The sequence below is a fragment of the Zea mays genome, chromosome 6, assembly GCF_902167145.1.
Source record: "Zea mays cultivar B73 chromosome 6, Zm-B73-REFERENCE-NAM-5.0, whole genome shotgun sequence".
NCBI classification, from domain to species: Eukaryota; Viridiplantae; Streptophyta; class Magnoliopsida; order Poales; family Poaceae; genus Zea; species Zea mays.
The window spans coordinates 174,886,539-174,906,127 of record NC_050101.1 but is presented as its reverse complement, the minus strand read 5'-3'; the positions used below and the strand labels follow the sequence as shown (position 1 = coordinate 174,906,127).

The 19,589-nt window shown below is 41.6% G+C and overlaps 1 protein-coding gene and 1 pseudogene across 1 annotated transcript; one reads left to right on the top strand and one right to left on the bottom strand.

The window, feature by feature from the left end:
• Positions 1 to 12,570: 12,570 nt before the first annotated feature.
• LOC103631626 (polyamine oxidase 3-like) lies at positions 12,571 to 13,724 on the top strand (the record flags this gene model as incomplete). Its single annotated transcript, XM_008652490.2, has 5 exons — positions 12,571 to 12,897; positions 12,995 to 13,083; positions 13,177 to 13,290; positions 13,374 to 13,461; positions 13,554 to 13,724. Coding segments are annotated over exons 1-5 (579 nt in total), but the record flags the coding sequence as incomplete, so codon positions are not given.
• Positions 13,725 to 19,070: 5,346 nt separating this feature from the next.
• Positions 19,071 to 19,441, bottom strand: LOC109940589 (probable isoaspartyl peptidase/L-asparaginase 2; annotated as a pseudogene).
• Positions 19,442 to 19,589: the final 148 nt, after the last annotated feature.

Genomic DNA, 19,589 nt, shown 5'->3' with positions numbered 1-19,589 from the left:
CTCTCATCGATTTTATCAAGGAAATCCCTTGTGAACCAAGGGTAGAAGTCGTTCTTATTGATGATGCCTTTGTTGAAAGGAAGTGGATGGAGTGTTTATTTCAGCCGAGCGCATATTTAGGTGACGAGGTAATCCATGCTTATTTTTTATATTTGGTGACGTTGTTATTGAAAGGGAAATGTGCCCTTGGGCCATTTCTAAGTATTTTGGTGATTAAGTGTCAACACATGTGCTTAAATGTGAATATATGCCCATGGATGAACAAAGTGCAAATCACAAGTAAAGGTATGTTTCTAAGCCTTAGTACATTGGTTTTGTGTACTAATATATTTGTCTAAGTGTTAGAAACAGAGAGAAGAAGAAAAGGAGAATGTTGGTTGTGTACAGCCAACAGGCTGTTTCAGTCTGGGGCACCGGACTGTCCGGTGGTGCACCGGACAGTGTCCGGTGCGCCAGGCTGCCTCGGTCGAACAGGCCGCTCTCGGGAATTCGCCGACGGCGTACGGCTAAAATTCACCGGACTGTCCGGTGTGCACCGGACTGTCCGGTGAGCCAACGGTCGGCCGTGCCAACGGTCGGCCGCGGAATCTGCGCGCGACACGTGGTCTGGCCAACGGTCGGAAGGAGGCACCGGACTGTCCGGTGTGCACCGGACTGTCCGGTGCGCCAGATCTGCAACAGTCGGCAACGGTCGGCTGCACTGTTTAAGGAAATAAATCGGGCACCGGACAGTGTCCGGTGTGCACCGGACTGTCCGGTGCGCCCGATGACAGAAGGCAAGGATGGCCTTCCAGATTTGTTCTCAACGGCTCTTAGCTGCCTTGGGGCTATAAAAGGGACCCCCAGGCGCATGGAGGAGCACACCAAGCAACCTTAGAGCATTCTTGATCATCCACACTCAGTCTTTGCGCATTCGTTTGTCATTCTAAGTGATTCGAGCTCCGTTCTAGTGAGAACTTTGAGATAGTCTTTTGAGCTCGATTCTTGGCCGTGTGTGTGCGCATTTTGCTGTGGATTTGTGTGTGTTGCTTCCCTCCCTTACTCCGTATTTCTTGTTGAATCTCAAGTGTAAGGGCGAGAGACTCCAAGTTGTGGAGATTCCTCGCAAACGGGAAATTGAAAGGAAAAGCATAACACTGTGGTATTCAAGTTGATCATTGGATCACTTGAGAGGAGTTGAGTGCAACTCTCGTCCGTTGGGACGCCACAACGTGGAGTAGGCAAGTTTTGTACTTGGCCGAACCACGGGATAAATCACTGTGTCTGCTCTGTGTTGAACTCCGTGTGATTATCCTATTGTGCAAGATCTTCTCTCTAGCCACTTGGCATTAACTGTGCTAACACTTAATCAAAGTTTCGTGGCTTAAGTTTTGAAGTTTACAGGATCACCTATTCACCCCCCCCTCTAGGTGCTCTCAATTGGTATCGGAGTCGTTCTCTTCAAGAAAGGGACTAACCGCCCGAAGAGATGGATCCTAAGGGGAAGGGAATCGTGATCAACGACAAGGAAAAGGAGTCCTTCGTCAACGAGCCAAAAGATGATAAATCCAACGACTCTGGCTCGGGCCACAGACGTAAAGATGGGAAGAAGAAGAAGACAAGGCGCATCAAGGAGATCGTCTACTACGACAGCGACGAATCCTCTTCTTTCCAAAAGGACGACGACAACGACTACAGGAAGACGGTCAATTCGAACTTTTCATTTGATTATTCTCGTATTCCACATAGTTCGAATTCGCATTTGCTTTCCATTCCTCTCGGCAAACCTCCACACTTTGATGGGGAGGACTACGGATTTTGGAGTCACAAAATGCGTAGTCACTTATTCTCTCTTCATCCAAGCATATGGGAGATTGTAGAGAATGGAATGAAATTTGATAGCTCGGATAGTCCTATGCTTATAAATGAACAAATCCATAGAAATGCACAAGCTACTACTGTTCTTTTAGCATCTTTGTGCAGGGAAGAATACAATAAGGTGAGCGGCTTGGACAATGCCAAGCAGATATGGGACACCCTCAAGATCTCTCACGAGGGCAACGACGTCACCATGCTCACCAAGATGGAGTTGGTGGAGGGCGAACTTGGAAGATTTGCTATGATAAGGGGGGAGGAGCCAACCCAAACATACAACCGGCTCAAAACCCTTGTCAACAAGATAAGGAGCTATGGAAGCACGCGATGGACGGACCACGACGTCGTCCGCCTAATGCTAAGGTCCTTTACCGTTCTTGATCCTCATTTGGTGAATAATATTCGTGAGAATCCCAGGTACACCAAAATGTCGCCCGAAGAAATTCTTGGAAAATTTGTAAGCGGGCGGATGATGATCAAGGAGGCGAGATACGTCGATGACGCGTTGAACGGTCCAATCCACGAGCCTCAACCCATTGCTCTCAAGGCATCGAGAAGCAAGGAGGCACTACCAAGCAAGGTGGCGCAAATTGAGGCGGCCGGGCTTAATGATGAAGAAATGGCTCTCATCATTAAGCGCTTCAAGACGGCGTTAAGGGGTCGCAAGGAGCATCCCAACAAGACCAAGACGAAGGGGAAGCGCTCATGCTTCAAGTGTGGTAAGATTGGTCACTTTATCGCTAATTGTCCCGATAATGATAGTGACCAGGAAAAGAAGAGTGGAAAATGGGAAAAGAAGAAGAATTACAAGAAGGCAAAGGGCGAGGCTCATATTGGAAAGGAGTGGGATTCGGATTGCTCCTCGTCCGACTCCGACAACGAAGGACTCGCCGCCACCGCCTTCAACAAGTCATCCCTCTTCCCCAACGAGCATCACACGTGCCTCATGGCTAAGGAGAAGAAAGTAAGTACTCGAAACTCTACTTATGCTTCTTCTAGTGAGGATGAGTCTAGTGATGATGAAATAGACTATTCATGCTTATTTAAAGGCTTAGATAGATCTAAGATTGACAAAATTAATGAATTGATTGATGCTTTAAATGATAAGAATAGGCTACTAGAAAAGCAAGAGGATCTCTTGTACGAAGAACATGATAAGTTTGTAGAGGCTCAAAAATCCCTTGCATTAGAAATTAAGAGAAATGAAATGCTTGCTTGTGAATTGTCTACATGCCATGATTCAATTTCTAAATTAAAGAGCATTAATGATGACTTAAATGCTAAACTAGTAGAAGCACAAAAATCCAACTCTTGTTTTGAACATGTTGAAATTTGCACTAGGTGTAAGGATGTTGATATTAATGCTTGTAGTGAACACTTAGTTTCCATTTCAAAATTGAATGATGAATTAGCTAGTCTTAATGCCCAACTTAAGACTAGCAAGAGTGAATTTGAAAAACTAAAATTTGCAAGGGATGCCTACACTATTGGTAGACACCCCTCAATTAAGGATGGGCTTGGCTTCAAGAGGGAAGCCAAGAACTTAACAAGCCATAAGACTCCTATCTCCACCAAGGAGAAAGGGAAGGCTCCTATGGCTAATAGTGTTAAGAAGAATCATGCTTTCATGTACTATGATAGGAGATACTCTAGAAATGCTTTTAGGAGTAATGATGCTTTTGATTCACATGCTTATGACTCTTATGCTATGACTGCTTCTAGTTCTCATGTTATGCATGGTAGAAATGTGTTTAGAAGAAATGTTGTTCACCAAATGCCTAGGAGAAATGTAGTTCATAATGCTCCTAGGAAAGTAGTGAATGAACCTTCCGAAATTTATTGTACTCTAAATGCTTCCTTTGCTATTTGTAGAAAGGATAAGAAAATTGTTGCTAGGAAGTTAGGGGCAAGATGCAAGGGAGATAAAACTTGCATTTGGGTCCCTAAGAATATTTGCACTAACCTTGTAGGACCCAACAAGAGTTGGGTACCTAAGTCCCAAGCCTAAATTTGCCTTGCAGGTTTATGCATCCGGGGGTTCAAGCTGGATTATTGATAGCGGATGCACAAACCATATGACGGGGGAGAAGAAGATGTTCACCTCCTACGTCAAGAATAAGGATTCCCAAGATTCAATTATATTCGGTGATGGGAATCAAGGCAAGGTAAAAGGGTTAGGTAAAATTGCAATCTCAAATGAGCATTCAATTTCTAATGTGTTTTTAGTTGAGTCCTTGGGATATAATTTGCTATCTGTTAGTCAATTATGCAACATGGGGTATAACTGTCTATTCACAAATGTAGATGTGTCTGTCTTTAGAAGAAGTGATGGTTCACTAGCTTTTAAGGGTGTATTAGATGGCAAACTTTATTTAGTTGATTTTGCAAAAGAAGAGGCCGGTCTAGATGCATGCTTAATAGCTAAGACTAGCATGGGCTGGCTGTGGCATCGCCGCTTAGCACATGTGGGGATGAAGACCTTCACAAGCTTCTAAAGGGAGAACACGTGATAGGTTTGACTAACGTGCAATTCGAAAAAGATAGACCTTGTGCAGCTTGTCAAGCAGGTAAACAAGTGGGAGGAGCACATCACAGCAAGAATGTGATGACCACTTCAAGACCCCTGGAGCTGCTGCATATGGACCTCTTCGGACCCGTCGCCTATTTGAGTATAGGAGGAAGTAAGTATGGTCTAGTTATTGCTGATGACTTTTCCCGCTTCACTTGGGTGTTCTTTTTGCAGGATAAGTCTGAAACCCAAGGGACCCTCAAGCGCTTCCTCAGGAGAGCTCAAAATGAGTTTGAGCTCAAGGTGAAGAAGATAAGGAGCGACAACGGGTCTGAGTTCAAGAACCTTCAAGTGGAGGAGTTCCTTGAGGAGGAAGGGATCAAGCATGAGTTCTCCGCTCCCTACACACCACAGCAAAATGGTGTAGTAGAGAGGAAGAACAGGACGCTAATCGACATGGCGAGGACTATGCTTGGAGAGTTCAAGACCCCCGAGCGTTTTTGGTCGGAAGCCGTGAACACGGCTTGCCACGCCATCAACAGGGTCTACCTTCACCGCCTCCTCAAGAAGACGTCGTATGAGCTTCTAACCGGTAAAAAACCCAATGTATCTTACTTTCGTGTATTTGGGAGCAAGTGCTACATTCTAGTGAAGAAGGGTAGAAATTCCAAGTTTGCTCCCAAAGCTGTAGAAGGGTTTTTATTAGGTTATGACTCAAATACAAAGGCGTATAGAGTCTTCAACAAATCATCGGGTTTGGTTGAGGTTTCTAGCGACGTTGTATTTGATGAGACTAATGGCTCTCCAAGAGAGCAAGTTGTTGATTGTGATGATATAGATGAAGAAGATGTTCCGACGGCCGCCATACGAACCATGGCGATTGGAGAAGTACGACCACAGGAACAAGATGAACGAGATCAACCATCTTCCTCAACTATGGTGCTACCCCCAACTCAAGACGATGAACAGGTTCATCAACATGAGGCGTGTGATCAAGGGGGAGCACAAGATGATCTTGTGATGGAGGAAGATGCGCAACCAGCACCTCCAACCCAAGTTCGAGCGATGATTCAAAGAGATCATCCCGTCGACCAAATTCTGGGTGACATTAGCAAGGGAGTAACTACTCGATCTCGATTAGTTAATTTTTGTGAGCATTACTCCTTTGTCTCTTCTATTGAGCCTTTCAGGGTAGAGGAGGCCTTGCTAGATCCGGACTGGGTGTTGGCCATGCAGGAGGAGCTCAACAACTTCAAAAGAAATGAAGTTTGGACACTGGTGCCTCGTCCGAAGCAAAATGTTGTGGGAACCAAGTGGGTGTTCCGCAACAAACAGGACGAACACGGGGTGGTGACGAGAAACAAGGCTCGACTTGTGGCAAAAGGTTATGCCCAAGTCGCAGGTTTGGATTTCGAGGAGACTTTTGCTCCTGTGGCTAGGCTAGAGTCTATTCGTATCCTGCTAGCATATGCCGCTCACCATTCTTTCAGGTTGTACCAAATGGATGTGAAGAGCGCTTTCCTCAACGGGCCAATCAAGGAGGAGGTGTACGTGGAGCAACCCCCTGGCTTCGAGGATGATCGGTACCCCGACCATGTGTGTAAGCTCTCTAAGGCGCTCTATGGACTTAAGCAAGCCCCAAGAGCATGGTATGAATGCCTTAGAGATTTCTTAATTACTAACGCTTTCAAGGTTGGGAAAGCCGATCCAACTCTTTTTACTAAGACTTGTAATGGTGATTTGTTTGTGTGCCAAATTTATGTCGATGACATAATATTTGGTTCTACTAACCAAAAGTCTTGTGAAGAATTTAGCAGGGTGATGACGCAAAAATTCGAGATGTCGATGATGGGCGAGTTAAACTACTTCCTTGGGTTCCAAGTGAAGCAACTCAAGGATGGCACCTTCATCTCCCAAACGAAGTACACGCAAGACTTGCTAAAGAGGTTTGGGATGAAGGACGCCAAGCCCGCAAAGACGCCGATGGGAACCGACGGACACACAGACCTCAACAAAGGAGGTAAGTCCGTTGATCAAAAAGCATACCGGTCAATGATAGGTTCTTTGCTTTATTTATGTGCTAGTAGACCGGATATTATGCTTAGCGTATGCATGTGTGCTAGATTTCAATCCGATCCTAAGGAATGTCACTTAGTGGCGGTGAAGCGAATTCTTAGATATTTAGTCGCTACGCCTTGCTTCGGGCTCTGGTATCCAAAGGGGTCTACCTTTGACTTGGTTGGATACTCAGACTCCGACTATGCTGGATGTAAGGTCGATAGGAAGAGTACATCAGGGACGTGCCAATTCTTAGGAAGGTCCCTGGTGTCATGGAACTCTAAGAAACAAACCTCCGTTGCCCTATCCACCGCTGAGGCCGAGTATGTTGCCGCAGGACAGTGTTGCGCGCAACTACTTTGGATGAGGCAAACCCTCCGGGACTTTGGCTACAATCTGAGCAAAGTCCCACTCCTATGTGATAATGAGAGTGCTATCCGCATGGCGGAAAATCCTGTTGAACACAGCCGCACAAAGCACATAGACATCCGGCATCACTTTTTGAGAGACCACCAGCAAAAGGGAGATATCGAAGTGTTTCATGTTAGCACCGAGAACCAGCTAGCCGATATCTTTACCAAGCCTCTAGATGAGAAGACCTTTTGCAGGCTGCGTAGTGAGCTAAATGTCTTAGATTCGCGGAACTTAGATTGAATTATAGCATACATGTGTTTATGCCCTTGATCAGGTTCATTCTGCATTTTGTTGCTTATTATGGTGCTCAAGTTGTACAAACACTCCCTGGACCTCACAAGTCCGTTGCAAAGTGATGCACATGTTTAGGGGGAGATGTGTTACAACTTGACCCTTTGAGACTAACCATGTGCTTGAGTTTGATGATTTAGTCTCGAAGGAGGATTGAAAGGGAAAAGGTGGACTTGGACCATGAAAGACTTCCACTGCACTCCGATGAGAGGGTAACTTATTCCAAGTTCATCTTTAGACTCTTATTGCCTCTTTGTATTCTTATTGAAGATTTTGGTGAGGCAATGGGGTTAAAAGGGCCAAGATTGATCCCGTTTTGGTGCTTGATGCCAAAGGGGGAGAAAATAAAGGCCAAAGCAATAGATGGATCAGCTACCACTTGAGAAATTTTGAAAATAGTAGAATAGAGCTTTTTGTTTGTCAAAACTCTTGCACTGTCTCTTTTGTCAAAAGTTTGGCCTCTTATGGGGAGAAGTGTTGATTATGGGAAATAGGGGGAGTTTTTGAAATCTTTGATCAATCTCTTTTGAATGACTCTCTTTATGCTTCAACATATGTGTTTGACTTAGAGATAGAGATTTGAATTTGATTTGCAAAAACAAACCAAGTGGTGGCAAAGGATGATCCATATATGCCAAAAATGAATCAAAATAGATTTGTGTTTTATTTGAAGTGATTTTGCACTTGTTCTAGTTGCTTTATGTTGTGTTGGCATAAATCACCAAAAAGGGGGAGATTGAAAGGGAAATGTGCCCTTGGGCCATTTCTAAGTATTTTGGTGATTAAGTGTCAACACATGTGCTTAAATGTGAATATATGCCCATGGATGAACAAAGTGCAAATCACAAGTAAAGGTATGTTTCTAAGCCTTAGTACATTGGTTTTGTGTACTAATATATTTGTCTAAGTGTTAGAAACAGAGAGAAGAAGAAAAGGAGAATGTTGGCTGTGTACAGCCAACAGGCTGTTTCAGTCTGGGGCACCGGACTGTCCGGTGGTGCACCGGACAGTGTCCGGTGCGCCAGGCTGCCTCGGTCGAACAGGCCGCTCTCGGGATTTCGCCGACGGCGTACGGCTAAAATTCACCGGACTGTCCGGTGTGCACCGGACTGTCCGGTGAGCCAACGGTCGGCCGTGCCAACGGTCGGCCGCGGAATCTGCGCGCGACACGTGGTCTGGCCAACGGTCGGAAGGAGGCACCGGACTGTCCGGTGTGCACCGGACTGTCCGGTGCGCCAGATCTGCAACAGTCAGCAACGGTCGGCTGCACTGTTTAAGGAAATAAATCGGGCACCGGACAGTGTCCGGTGTGCACCGGACTGTCCGGTGCGCCCGATGACAGAAGGCAAGGATGGCCTTCCAGATTTGTTCTCAACGGCTCTTAGCTGCCTTGGGGCTATAAAAGGGACCCCCAGGCGCATGGAGGAGCACACCAAGCAACCTTAGAGCATTCTTGATCATCCACACTCAGTCTTTGCGCATTCGTTTGTCATTCTAAGTGATTCGAGCTCCGTTCTAGTGAGAACTTTGAGATAGTCTTTTGAGCTCGATTCTTGGCCGTGTGTGTGCGCATTTTGCTGTGGATTTGTGTGTGTTGCTTCCCTCCCTTACTCCGTATTTCTTGTTGAATCTCAAGTGTAAGGGCGAGAGACTCCAAGTTGTGGAGATTCCTCGCAAACGGGAAATTGAAAGGAAAAGCATAACACTGTGGTATTCAAGTTGATCATTGGATCACTTGAGAGGAGTTGAGTGCAACTCTCGTCCGTTGGGACGCCACAACGTGGAGTAGGCAAGTTTTGTACTTGGCCGAACCACGGGATAAATCACTGTGTCTGCTCTGTGTTGAACTCCGTGTGATTATCCTATTGTGCAAGATCTTCTCTCTAGCCACTTGGCATTAACTGTGCTAACACTTAATCAAAGTTTCGTGGCTTAAGTTTTGAAGTTTACAGGATCACCTATTCACCCCCCCTCTAGGTGCTCTCAGTTATGTATAAGTTTTTTTACTCATCCTGGTATTTTTAACCACAACTTACACACTTGCAGGTTATAGACTGTTACATAAATTTGATAAAAGCTCAAAAGCATCTAAAGTGCCGATCTGGAGGTCGCGTTCACATAGAAAATGCTTTCCAGTTCAATTTCCTGAAGCGAGATGGTGATCTTGAAATTAAAACAGAGGAGCTATATCCAATTAAAGACATGACACACATATGTAGCGCTGAACGAAGGGTGTTACTTTACCTAGACCATGACATGGTACATATGAGTTTGCAATCTGAACAGTTAGTGTTTATATGTATTTTATTCTTATGCAAGTATTTATAATTGTTTTGTAGGTGTTTATTCCGATAAACATCCGGGAGACGCATTGGTATCTTGCTGTGATCCATGCAAGAAATATGGAGATACAAGTGCTCGATTCACTTGGTACTTCACAAGACCGCAAAGACCTCACTGACTCTGTGAGTATGCACAAACTAAACAATTATGAATTCAATATTAACTTATCCCAATCTCTAATTTTATTTTACCATATATAAAGATTAAAGGACTACAAAGACAAATAGATATGATATCTCAACGTAAGGAGTTAAAAGACCACAGGTGGCCAGACCTCCAAGTTGCTTCTTGGCCGCTCAGAGAAATAGACATGGGATATGCAAAGCAGACAGATAGGTACGTCCTAAGATCTTCTTTACCAATTTCTTAATTCATACTAATCTTTATGTTGGTATTAATGTATATTGTAGCTCTTCATGTGGCCTCTTTCTTTTGAACTATATCGAATACTGGTCAGGGGATGAACTGTCTGACAGTTTTACCCAGGTATATTATTATACTACTATGACATATATGGACATCTACAGTCAGTGTTACATATATAATGCTAAATAATTGTTTCTTATTTGTAGGATGACATGTCACACTTTAGGAAAAAAATGGCTGCTATATTACTATCTTCAGACCTGAATAAGAGAAGGGGGTGTCTGTTATACAAAAATGAAAAAGAAGTTGACTCTGGAAGCCCATCTGATGTTGAGATATTAGAAAACCCAACAGATTCTAATAAGAGGAAACTACTCCACGTGCTTGATGATAGCGAAGTAGTGTATGAAGATGAGGAAGGCCCTATTACTCAAGCAGACTTGCAAAGGTGGTTTGTTGATGATTGGGATAAAAGAGCTCCCGTAAAAGTCTCTAACGATGGTTGCACCAATGACTTTTTAATGGTTGGTCTTTCCACAAAGGACATGCCAGTGGCCAAAGCCGATTCAATAGATGTTTTATGTGATTATATCATGGCAATAGAAGACGATACGACACTAGAGTAAGTGCTCATTGATTTATTTATTTTATGTATATCGACTACTTAGATTCTTGATATAGAGTTTCGTCATGCTACATTACAGGAGAACATGGGTGCGAAGTTTCAATCCTTTTAAGATAGAAATATCTGTCAAAGACCTGCAAAACATATTAACGACAACTCAAGATATGATTCTAAGATGTTTTGATATGGCTGTTCGGCTGCTTGCCAATAAAGAGTCACGTAGACCGAAAGAAGAAATCATAAATAATAGAAAGCATTATATGGACATGCGTTTTTGGGTAAGTTTGTTTCCAATCATTAATGTATTAATATATAGTATCTATATCTAATCATCATGTGTACATGTATATATACTGTCCAGAGAATGGTTGGTTTTGGTAAACTTCCAAAGTACCATCAGGATCCTACAACAGAAGAGTTAGCCAAAACACTCGATTGTTGGCCATCAATGAATTATTATATCACGGGTTGTAGATATGTAAGTATGTGTTCATTTCGAATGTATTTATAAAGGACACTTCTGTTGTAGGATCCTAATGACTGATATTTTGCAGGTTCTCATGCCATGGAAATTCAATGGATGTCACGCCCTTTTCGTAATAGATCATGTTAAAAAGCATGTGACTTTTATCGATTTTACACCGACTCAAGATTGGTGTAAACACATGCCATACAAGAAGTTCGCGGAAGCGATTATCATGGCCTCAAAAAAATATAAGATTGCTTACAGCAAGAAACGTTCTGGATGGGCGGAGGATATCTTTAAGTGGGAACATACAATTCAGACTGGTGTTCCAATTGACTTAAGAGGGTATTTTCTTCGTACCACCTTCTCAGCAGTTTAAATTTTTTCTATGATAATCATTGTATAAAACATAGTTGCCCAAATATTATTCTATAGGTTTAATACCAGCTACCTCGTTCTACAAGCTATGGCTATGTGGGGGAATGACAGACGACTGAAATTTGTTGGGGTGAGTGTAGTACGTTTGTTTTATGTTCAAAACTTACATTCTAGCTATCTCGTTCTACAAGATAATATGTTTTATTCTCTTATCTCTTTGTCTGTAGGATGCAAAGACTCTTCGAAGAAACTTTGTGATTGATCTTTTAAGTTACGAGGACAATTCGTGCCGATATGCCATCCCTGCAAACATACAACAAAGACTTGTCGATATCGCTAAAAAGGATTAGCTGATTAGTGAACAGTTGTCGACACATTTGTCTGTAACTAATTTGTGTGATATTGATAATGTTTTCCACACATATTTTGCATATTATAGTGATGTGTGTTGCTCCGTATCAATGTTTCATACAAATCTTTTACTTCCATCGCAACGCACGGGCACATATCTAGAATATATATTGTTATCGTGTTATTGTACGGTTCCGTTGCATATTATAGTGATGATAGTGCAAAGTGTGTTAAAAGGTAAGGGCAGCCATAATGTACAGTGCTGTAGTTGTATGTTTCATTTCTTTCTCTAATAAGTATTATATCATTTGATCAAGATCAAGTCAGTTTATGTTTGGGCAGGTTATAATGTTTTTGCCTTTTTATCTATTGTAGAGACACTTTCTACACGAAGCAAGCTTTCTATTGGTGTTGTGTGTCCATACAATGCTCAAGTTAGAGCAATACAAGAAAAGGTTGGGAAGGCCTGCAGGAGGAATGATTATTTCTCAGTGAAAGTAAAATCTGTGGATGGTTTCCAAGGCGCGGAGGAAGATATAATTATCATATCAACAATCAGGAGTAATGGAGCTGGTACAGTTGGGTTTCTATCAAACTTACAGAGGACTAACGTGGCTCTAACAAGGGCCAAGTAAGTTCTGCACCGAGCATTTAAATTTCACTTCAATTACTTCATAATCTTTTATCTGGTGCATGATAATAAAAACTATTTGTAAACCTTTGTTGTACATGCCCAGATTGGGGAAGACTTTACCAACCCTCCATCTGCGCGACTACTTTGGACAGAACATAATCACCCAATTGCATCCAAATTTGCAGAAGATTAAACTGAACAGGTTGTATGTCATCCAAACACTAGCAGTAACGGACATAAGAATGTTTTAGGAAGTTTCTTTTATGAATATTGTTAAAAAGCAGGAGCCATCCACCTTTATTTCCTTCTTTTCTCCATGTCCAAATTGTGATACTGCTGGAATAATAAATTTGATTAGAAATGACTTCGAAACTTATCTTTTCTTCTCAATATGATCAATAGAACTAAACTTGTACTTCTGAACACATTTGGTACTTAAACATTTTTATTTCATGTGTTATCTTTACTGAGATAAAACATATCTTGTCTTCATGTCAGGCTCATGCGGTGAAAATGGGAGAAAGCCACACACACCATCTGCTATTGTTATTGGTGGTGGGTTTACAGGTCTTGCTGCTGCTGATGCGCTCAGAAATGCATCCTTCCAGGTATTTTTCAGTGTTACTTCTTGTCATGTTTGTGTGTTGGTGATGCAATCATATTTATTTGAGAAAAATGAAAAGATCCTTTTGTGATGCATTTCAGGTTATTCTTCTGGAATCTCGTGATAGAATTGGTGGCAGAGTTCACACTGACTACTCTTTTGGGTTTCCAGTCGATTTGGGAGCATCTTGGTGAGTTCCATTCTTTTGAACTTTCACCATGTGCCCAAAAGTTCATCTTGAAGGAATGCATTGAGTGTTTTTTTCATCATTTCTATTGAGAAGGCTTCATGGCGTCTGTGAAGAAAATCCCTTGGCACCAATAATTGGAAGGCTTGGACTTCCACTGTACCGCACAAGTGGAGACGATTCTGTGCTGTTTGATCATGATCTGGAGAGGTAAAACTTTGCATTAGGCTAAATTGTGCTTTGAGAGATGATGGGGGCTAATGATGGCCGCTAACTTGTTCTATTGCCTTCAGCTATGCACTCTATGACACTAATGGACGTCAAGTACCACAGGAGTTGGTAGAAAAGATTGGGAAGGTGTTTGAGACCATACTGGAAGAGGTATTCCCCCCTTTCAATTAGTGGTGTGTCAGTGCCTGTTGATTTTAGGTAGTTTCTATTATTTGATTTACCCACAACACTTCTGTGCACAGACTGGCAAATTGAGGGAAGGAACCAATGAAGATATGTCTATCGCAAAAGCCATTGCAATTGTTATGGATAGAAATCCACAGTTGAGGTTTGTACTAATCTACTTCCTGCCTTTGTTCACTGTTCAACACAAACATACCAGTCATTTTAACAGTGGGTTTTCCATGTGTTCACTACAGACAAGAAGGGATTGCTCATGAAGTTCTTCAGTGGTATTTGTGCCGTATGGAGGGTTGGTTTGCCACTGACGCAGATTCAATTTCACTACAGGGCTGTGATCAGGTATGTTTCTTTTTCTTACAATCTGGCCAGTATACTTGCACATTGTGAAATTATTGTGCCTTATGCATGATAATGTTGATGGGATGCAGGAGGTGCTGCTTCCAGGTGGCCATGGCCTCATGGTTCGTGGATATCGTCCAGTTATAAATACTCTTGCAAGAGGCTTAGATATACGTCTCAACCATAAGTATGCATAATATATCCTTTTTATTATCAATTTGTATTCAATAGTTGTAGTTTCACTTTCATCAACCATTGCTCCAGCACCGACCCTTGTTCTTTGTTCTTCAGGGTTTTGGAAATTGTTCGCCACCGGAACAAGGTAGAGGTTACTGTAAGCAGTGGCCAAACGTCCGTTGCGGACACTGCAGTGGTCACTGTTCCCTCACCTTGGAAAAAGGGCAGAGCAGGGAAAAAGGGCAGCAGCAGCTGTGGCTATGAGGACAAAACTGACTGGGGAACTGAGGTAATGACTCCTGAAGTTATAACTTTGTAACATCAGTGTTGCTGATGCTTGTGCTATTACTTGCTAAGAAATGTCGAGATATGAATTGATGTTTCCTTGTCTGGTTTGCTCGTAAAACCTTTGATTTTGTGATAAATACCTAATCTGTTGTTGGAAATGATATATTTGTTATTGAATCGAAGAGAAAGAAATGTTTATTAATTGTAAGTCTTTAATATGGTGCACTGCAGATTGGGTGGATCTATTGTTCTGTTACAGAAGACATTCTCACCGGATTCAAGATGCATGCTCGAGGCTGGCGATCAATCTGAAGTAATAGCACAAGGAAGTAGTAGCTCATGTTCTATATGTGGCGAGCTGATGGTAGAAATTACCAGGTTTGCATGCCATTGATTTTTTTGCGAGTACAAAGAGTTGGTGTTTTATGTAGTGGTGCACAAACAATTTTATAACCGACATTCCTTTTTCTTTGTTTGTTGATGTGATTAGGTTCATTCTCTTCTGTGATATGTGAAGCTCGAGTGAAAAGAAAAATTATGTGATGAGAACAAAGCAGCTGAAGTTGGAATATATTGAGATGTCTATAATGTGGTGTGGTGTGACCCATGATTGACAGATTAAGAAGATTTGGTGGGCTTGGCTTGATGACAGGCGACAGCATTGTTTTTTTTGGGTCTGTATACGATGGATGACATTGCCCCCTCTCCCACTATTATTAATTTAATTTGTAGCGAGACTGACATGATGATGATAAGATGACTGATCTCTATGTCTGCATGGGATGTCCATCATCGAATGATTTTATCTATAATTTGTGATGTGTTTTGTCAGATGAGTCGGGCGATGGAAGTTGGTCAGCATGCACCAGAGGTTGAGGCTGCTGAAGCATCAGATGAAGATGTTGAGGCCTACATCGGCAAAGCCACCGGTGTTGTGCTGATTTATCTATTACTTTTCTTAAACAACATATATAGAAATTGTCCCACTCCTGTTTACTACACAAAGATGTTCAGTATATTGCAACACAATCAATGTTTTTATGACTAAGTTTTTAATCCAAAATATCCCGAGTTTAGTTATGCATTGGTTATTAACAAAGAATATATATTGTTCGTTTTTTATATAATTATTGTGTACGTGCTTTGTGTGTGGCCACTGCCCGCACGCGCTAGGCTTAACTATGTAATAGAAACTGTGTTAGAATCTTTTTCTCTTTGTTTCTAATTATAAAGAAAGTAGAAGAATGCGTATACACAAGATAAAAAGACCATTCTTTATTTTTCTTAATAAATGTCTCGTGTATATCTCAACTACCAAGCACCACCACCCGATCGCTTCCTATAATAAATTTTTGCACAAATGTATATTTGAAACATGGTTGTTGGCTTTAATAAATAGGATGCACACATCTTTGTAGTTTACGCTGTATAAATGAAACCGTAGCAAAGCACGGGCACACTACTAGTCAAGTTCTTAAGACTCTTGAAACAAATAGCTAGAGTCTTTGCTGTAGGGCTAGAGTCTTTGCTAGGGATATCAATGGTGTCGACGCATGGCGATACAGCCGGGCCGAGCTCTAGCTAGGAAGACCTGGCAGCCACCATGAAGAAGTGCATTAGCAATAGGCCTCAGGGTAATCAATCTCTCCTCTGATAAAGAAGCAGAATTGTGTTATTTGTTTCTTTCTCAAACCTGATTTGTAGTGATTTTGAGGACTAGATTTTTTGCACCATATGCAGAATTTGATGTGCTTCGAACCAAAAAATATATCTTTCAAAGATTAGGCGATCGTTTCATAAAGTTTTTTAATGAAGTGATTCATAAGGGAGAAGTAGCATAGAGTAATTTATTTGATGATGTTATCTTTGCGGTTTAAATTTGAAACAAGTAGGAGGTCTTGTTATGTATATGACTCTATTCTGATGTTTTTGAAGATCATCCATTTACTCAACAACAGCTTCCAGCTTGCAAGACTATACTTGCGACTCAGATAGTAAGTTTGACTGCCTGTGCATTAGTCGTATCTCATTTTTTAGTTATTTCTCAAGGTTTAGAGATTTAGAATATGATGATGATTAATGCAACTAACCCTGTGACGTCATGAATGAGAACAAGATCGAGCTCTACGCCGCATACGTGGGCTCTGCTTTTCTTCTTCTTCATTTGTGTTGTGCTGTAGCCTGCCTGACAAAGCGTGGTCTTGTTGTATCGCTCGCAGGGCAAGGTGATGAACTGCGGTGGCGGCGGAAGTTGTGGCACTTGCATCGTCGAGGTATTTCCTCTCCACCCCAATCTACAACACCGAATGTCTGCAGTGCAGCTAAAAATTGGGGAGTGGACACACTCCCAACAATATTTTTTTTTGATATAAGATAAAAATAATATTTTTTTTGAATAAGACGAGCCAGTTAAATTTAGTGTAACTTTGACAAGGATCTGCCTCTGGACAAAGAATAAATTTACCCTAGAACGTGTATTGTCAAACTATTTTGATGTTGACGACGATATCTTTGTACATATCTGGGTTGATATATGAGTAGTATGAGTACATTTTGGAGACCGACAATGTGCAGAGAAACACTTACCATTATTTGGACCTTAAGTTAGTATGATGAGTGTATCACTTGTTTTTCTTCGTCTTTTGAAATAAATTCTACTAGATCTTCACTTCTCAGCACCATTGATGGTTTATTGGGAACTTCAGTTCACAATGCATTCTGAATTGTCAAAAGCAAAGTAACACATACTTTTTGTAATTTAGGTATGACTATGGTGCTGGATTTTGGGGGTGTCTTTGGACAAGAATGTAGAGGCATCATACCAGTAAGTCGAACTTTCTACATGTTCATATTTTCTCGAGCGTTGTCTATTTCCGGTCATCACACACTATTGTTCGTTCCTTGCAGCCATTTATAAAATAATTCAACTATCTGATGCCCAAGAATTGCGCTGGTGGTAGCACTAGAGTCTTTGTAAATGGGAGAGAGCTCCACTAGAAAGATTTTGATTTGCTTGTAGGGAGAGAGCTCCCTCGAATGCCTAGAAAGTCGTATTATATCGAGATATCAGGAAGTGTGGTCGATGATACGACTGACGCGAAGGTTCGTCGTCTTGGAAAGCTTGCTCCCACGTAGGTTGCTTGACACTGTAAATATATATAGTCGTTTTCTACTTTCTTGTAGGAAATGTGCAGTAATAAATGCATGATATCAGGAAACATTTAGCTTATGATGCGACTTATTTTCTTCAGCAAAACAAAATATTTTATGCTCAGTTGACAAAACCTTGGAAAAAGTTGTTCCCAAATAGGTTGTTTCCTGTATTTATCTTTTTTTAAAACAGTCTTGTATTTATCTAATGCTACAATATATAGCAAAACTACAAAGGCGTTAACCATTTGTTTACCAATGAGGTTTAGTATAAACTATAAGCATAGAAAGGGTCACTAATCCTCACATTTAGTTCCTGTATTACTCTAATGTCACAATCACCAGGTAATCTAATCACTTCTTTTCTATTAAGGATCTTCCCGCACTGTACTGGAACATTAAAAATACCTGATCGCGAACCTTATCTTGATAAAGTTTCTTAATCTGGTTGGAATCTCATATACTAATCATTTTTTAACATTTAATTTCTTAGAATCGAGAAAATGAAACGTGGCTTTGCCATGCACATCCCCGAAGAGACGAAGTAGCTGTATGGGTATTTTGTTGTTGCTTCTGCTAAAGTTTTACACCTAGAAGCTGCCAATGGGAGTCCAAGTGACAACCGAAGAAAGGCTTTCATGTCTTGAAGCTTGACAGCAATGCATCTAGGCTTTCATCATGTGTCGGAGAGCCCTATAATCTTAAAGGAGTTGGGACATTCATGGTCGACCACATCCACTGCCTAATTTCAAGGGGACTAAATTCTTGCAGATCAATAGAAGTTACAAGATCGCAACTAATAAACGGGGCATCCAAACCAGGGAATCGAGGAGATTAATAGAATAGAGCCCCCTCACCTTTATTATTATCTAGCATAGTCTCAATGTCTTCCGATAATTGTTCTTTTGTTGTACTGGCCACAGGTTCTTCGACATTTGTCAACAGTTCATCCCCACAGTTTGTAGTGCTTTCAGTCATTGTGAAAGCCTCTGGCCTGTCATCACTGCAGGCAAGTTTAGCAGGTTGCTCGGCATCACCAAAAGAATTGGCTTAGATATATTTTTGGGTGCAACAAACAAACCATTTGAAAATTCTTTATAAATAGTTTGTGTGATATTATAATGTTTGTTCGACGTCAGTTCATTATATTTGAGTCACAATATTTATAATAATAGTGTTACCGTGATATTTTTGGTACACGGATTTTATGTATTATAATTATGTTTGTCATTCCATATCTATGTCTCCCATGGCAACGCACGGGCATATACCTAGTATATATATATACCAGTTAGTTGCCCGCGTGTTGCGGCGGTACACGAACACCGCTGATAAAAAAGCATCAGTAGTAATTAATTTTGGATCACTTCATGAGATGTGCTCTCCCGACAGGAGGAAAGACTCATTCATTTTTATTCGTCAATTAGAACAAAGTAGAAGAAGCAACTAAACATCATACATGTTCATATATCAAACTCATATATTGTCTAATAGCTATACATGTGGTCAACAAGATGTTATTAATCAATTACGAGATTTCCTATTGATACGTGATGTGTCAATACTAATATGCCATTTTTTCCTCAAAAACAATGATTTAGGGATATGCTATTTTGTAAACATTAGTAAAGATTTGTAAATAGTTTATAATGGCTAATTATTGATAATAGTTGTCTTCGGATATTCTGCATCGTGCCCCTGACATAGTAGTCGACGGCCTGCTGCAGGGGTAGTCCCTTGTATTCCTTGACAATGGTCATGTCCCACTTGAGCGTGCCCGACACGGCGCACACGTCGCATGTGTATGTGCCGAACCTGATCAGCGGTGAATCCCCAATGCGTCCGAGCATCTTGCTCATCAACCGTCTGTGGACATGGTCGCCGCAAACCCCAACGTCTCCAATGCGTACACACTGATGGGCAACCCATTCATCACCATGCCCGCCTTGTATACGTTGTCGTTGTACACACTGTTCGCGCTACACTTGTCCATTCGCGCTGCATTTGTCCATCCCCATCGGTGGGATGAGATAGTCGAACTGCACGAGCGCGAAAAGTAGGAAAAAAGAACAACCATGGTTGATGAGCAAGATGAGGAGTAAGAAAATGATGGACAACCTCTCTCCTCAGCCAAACACCCT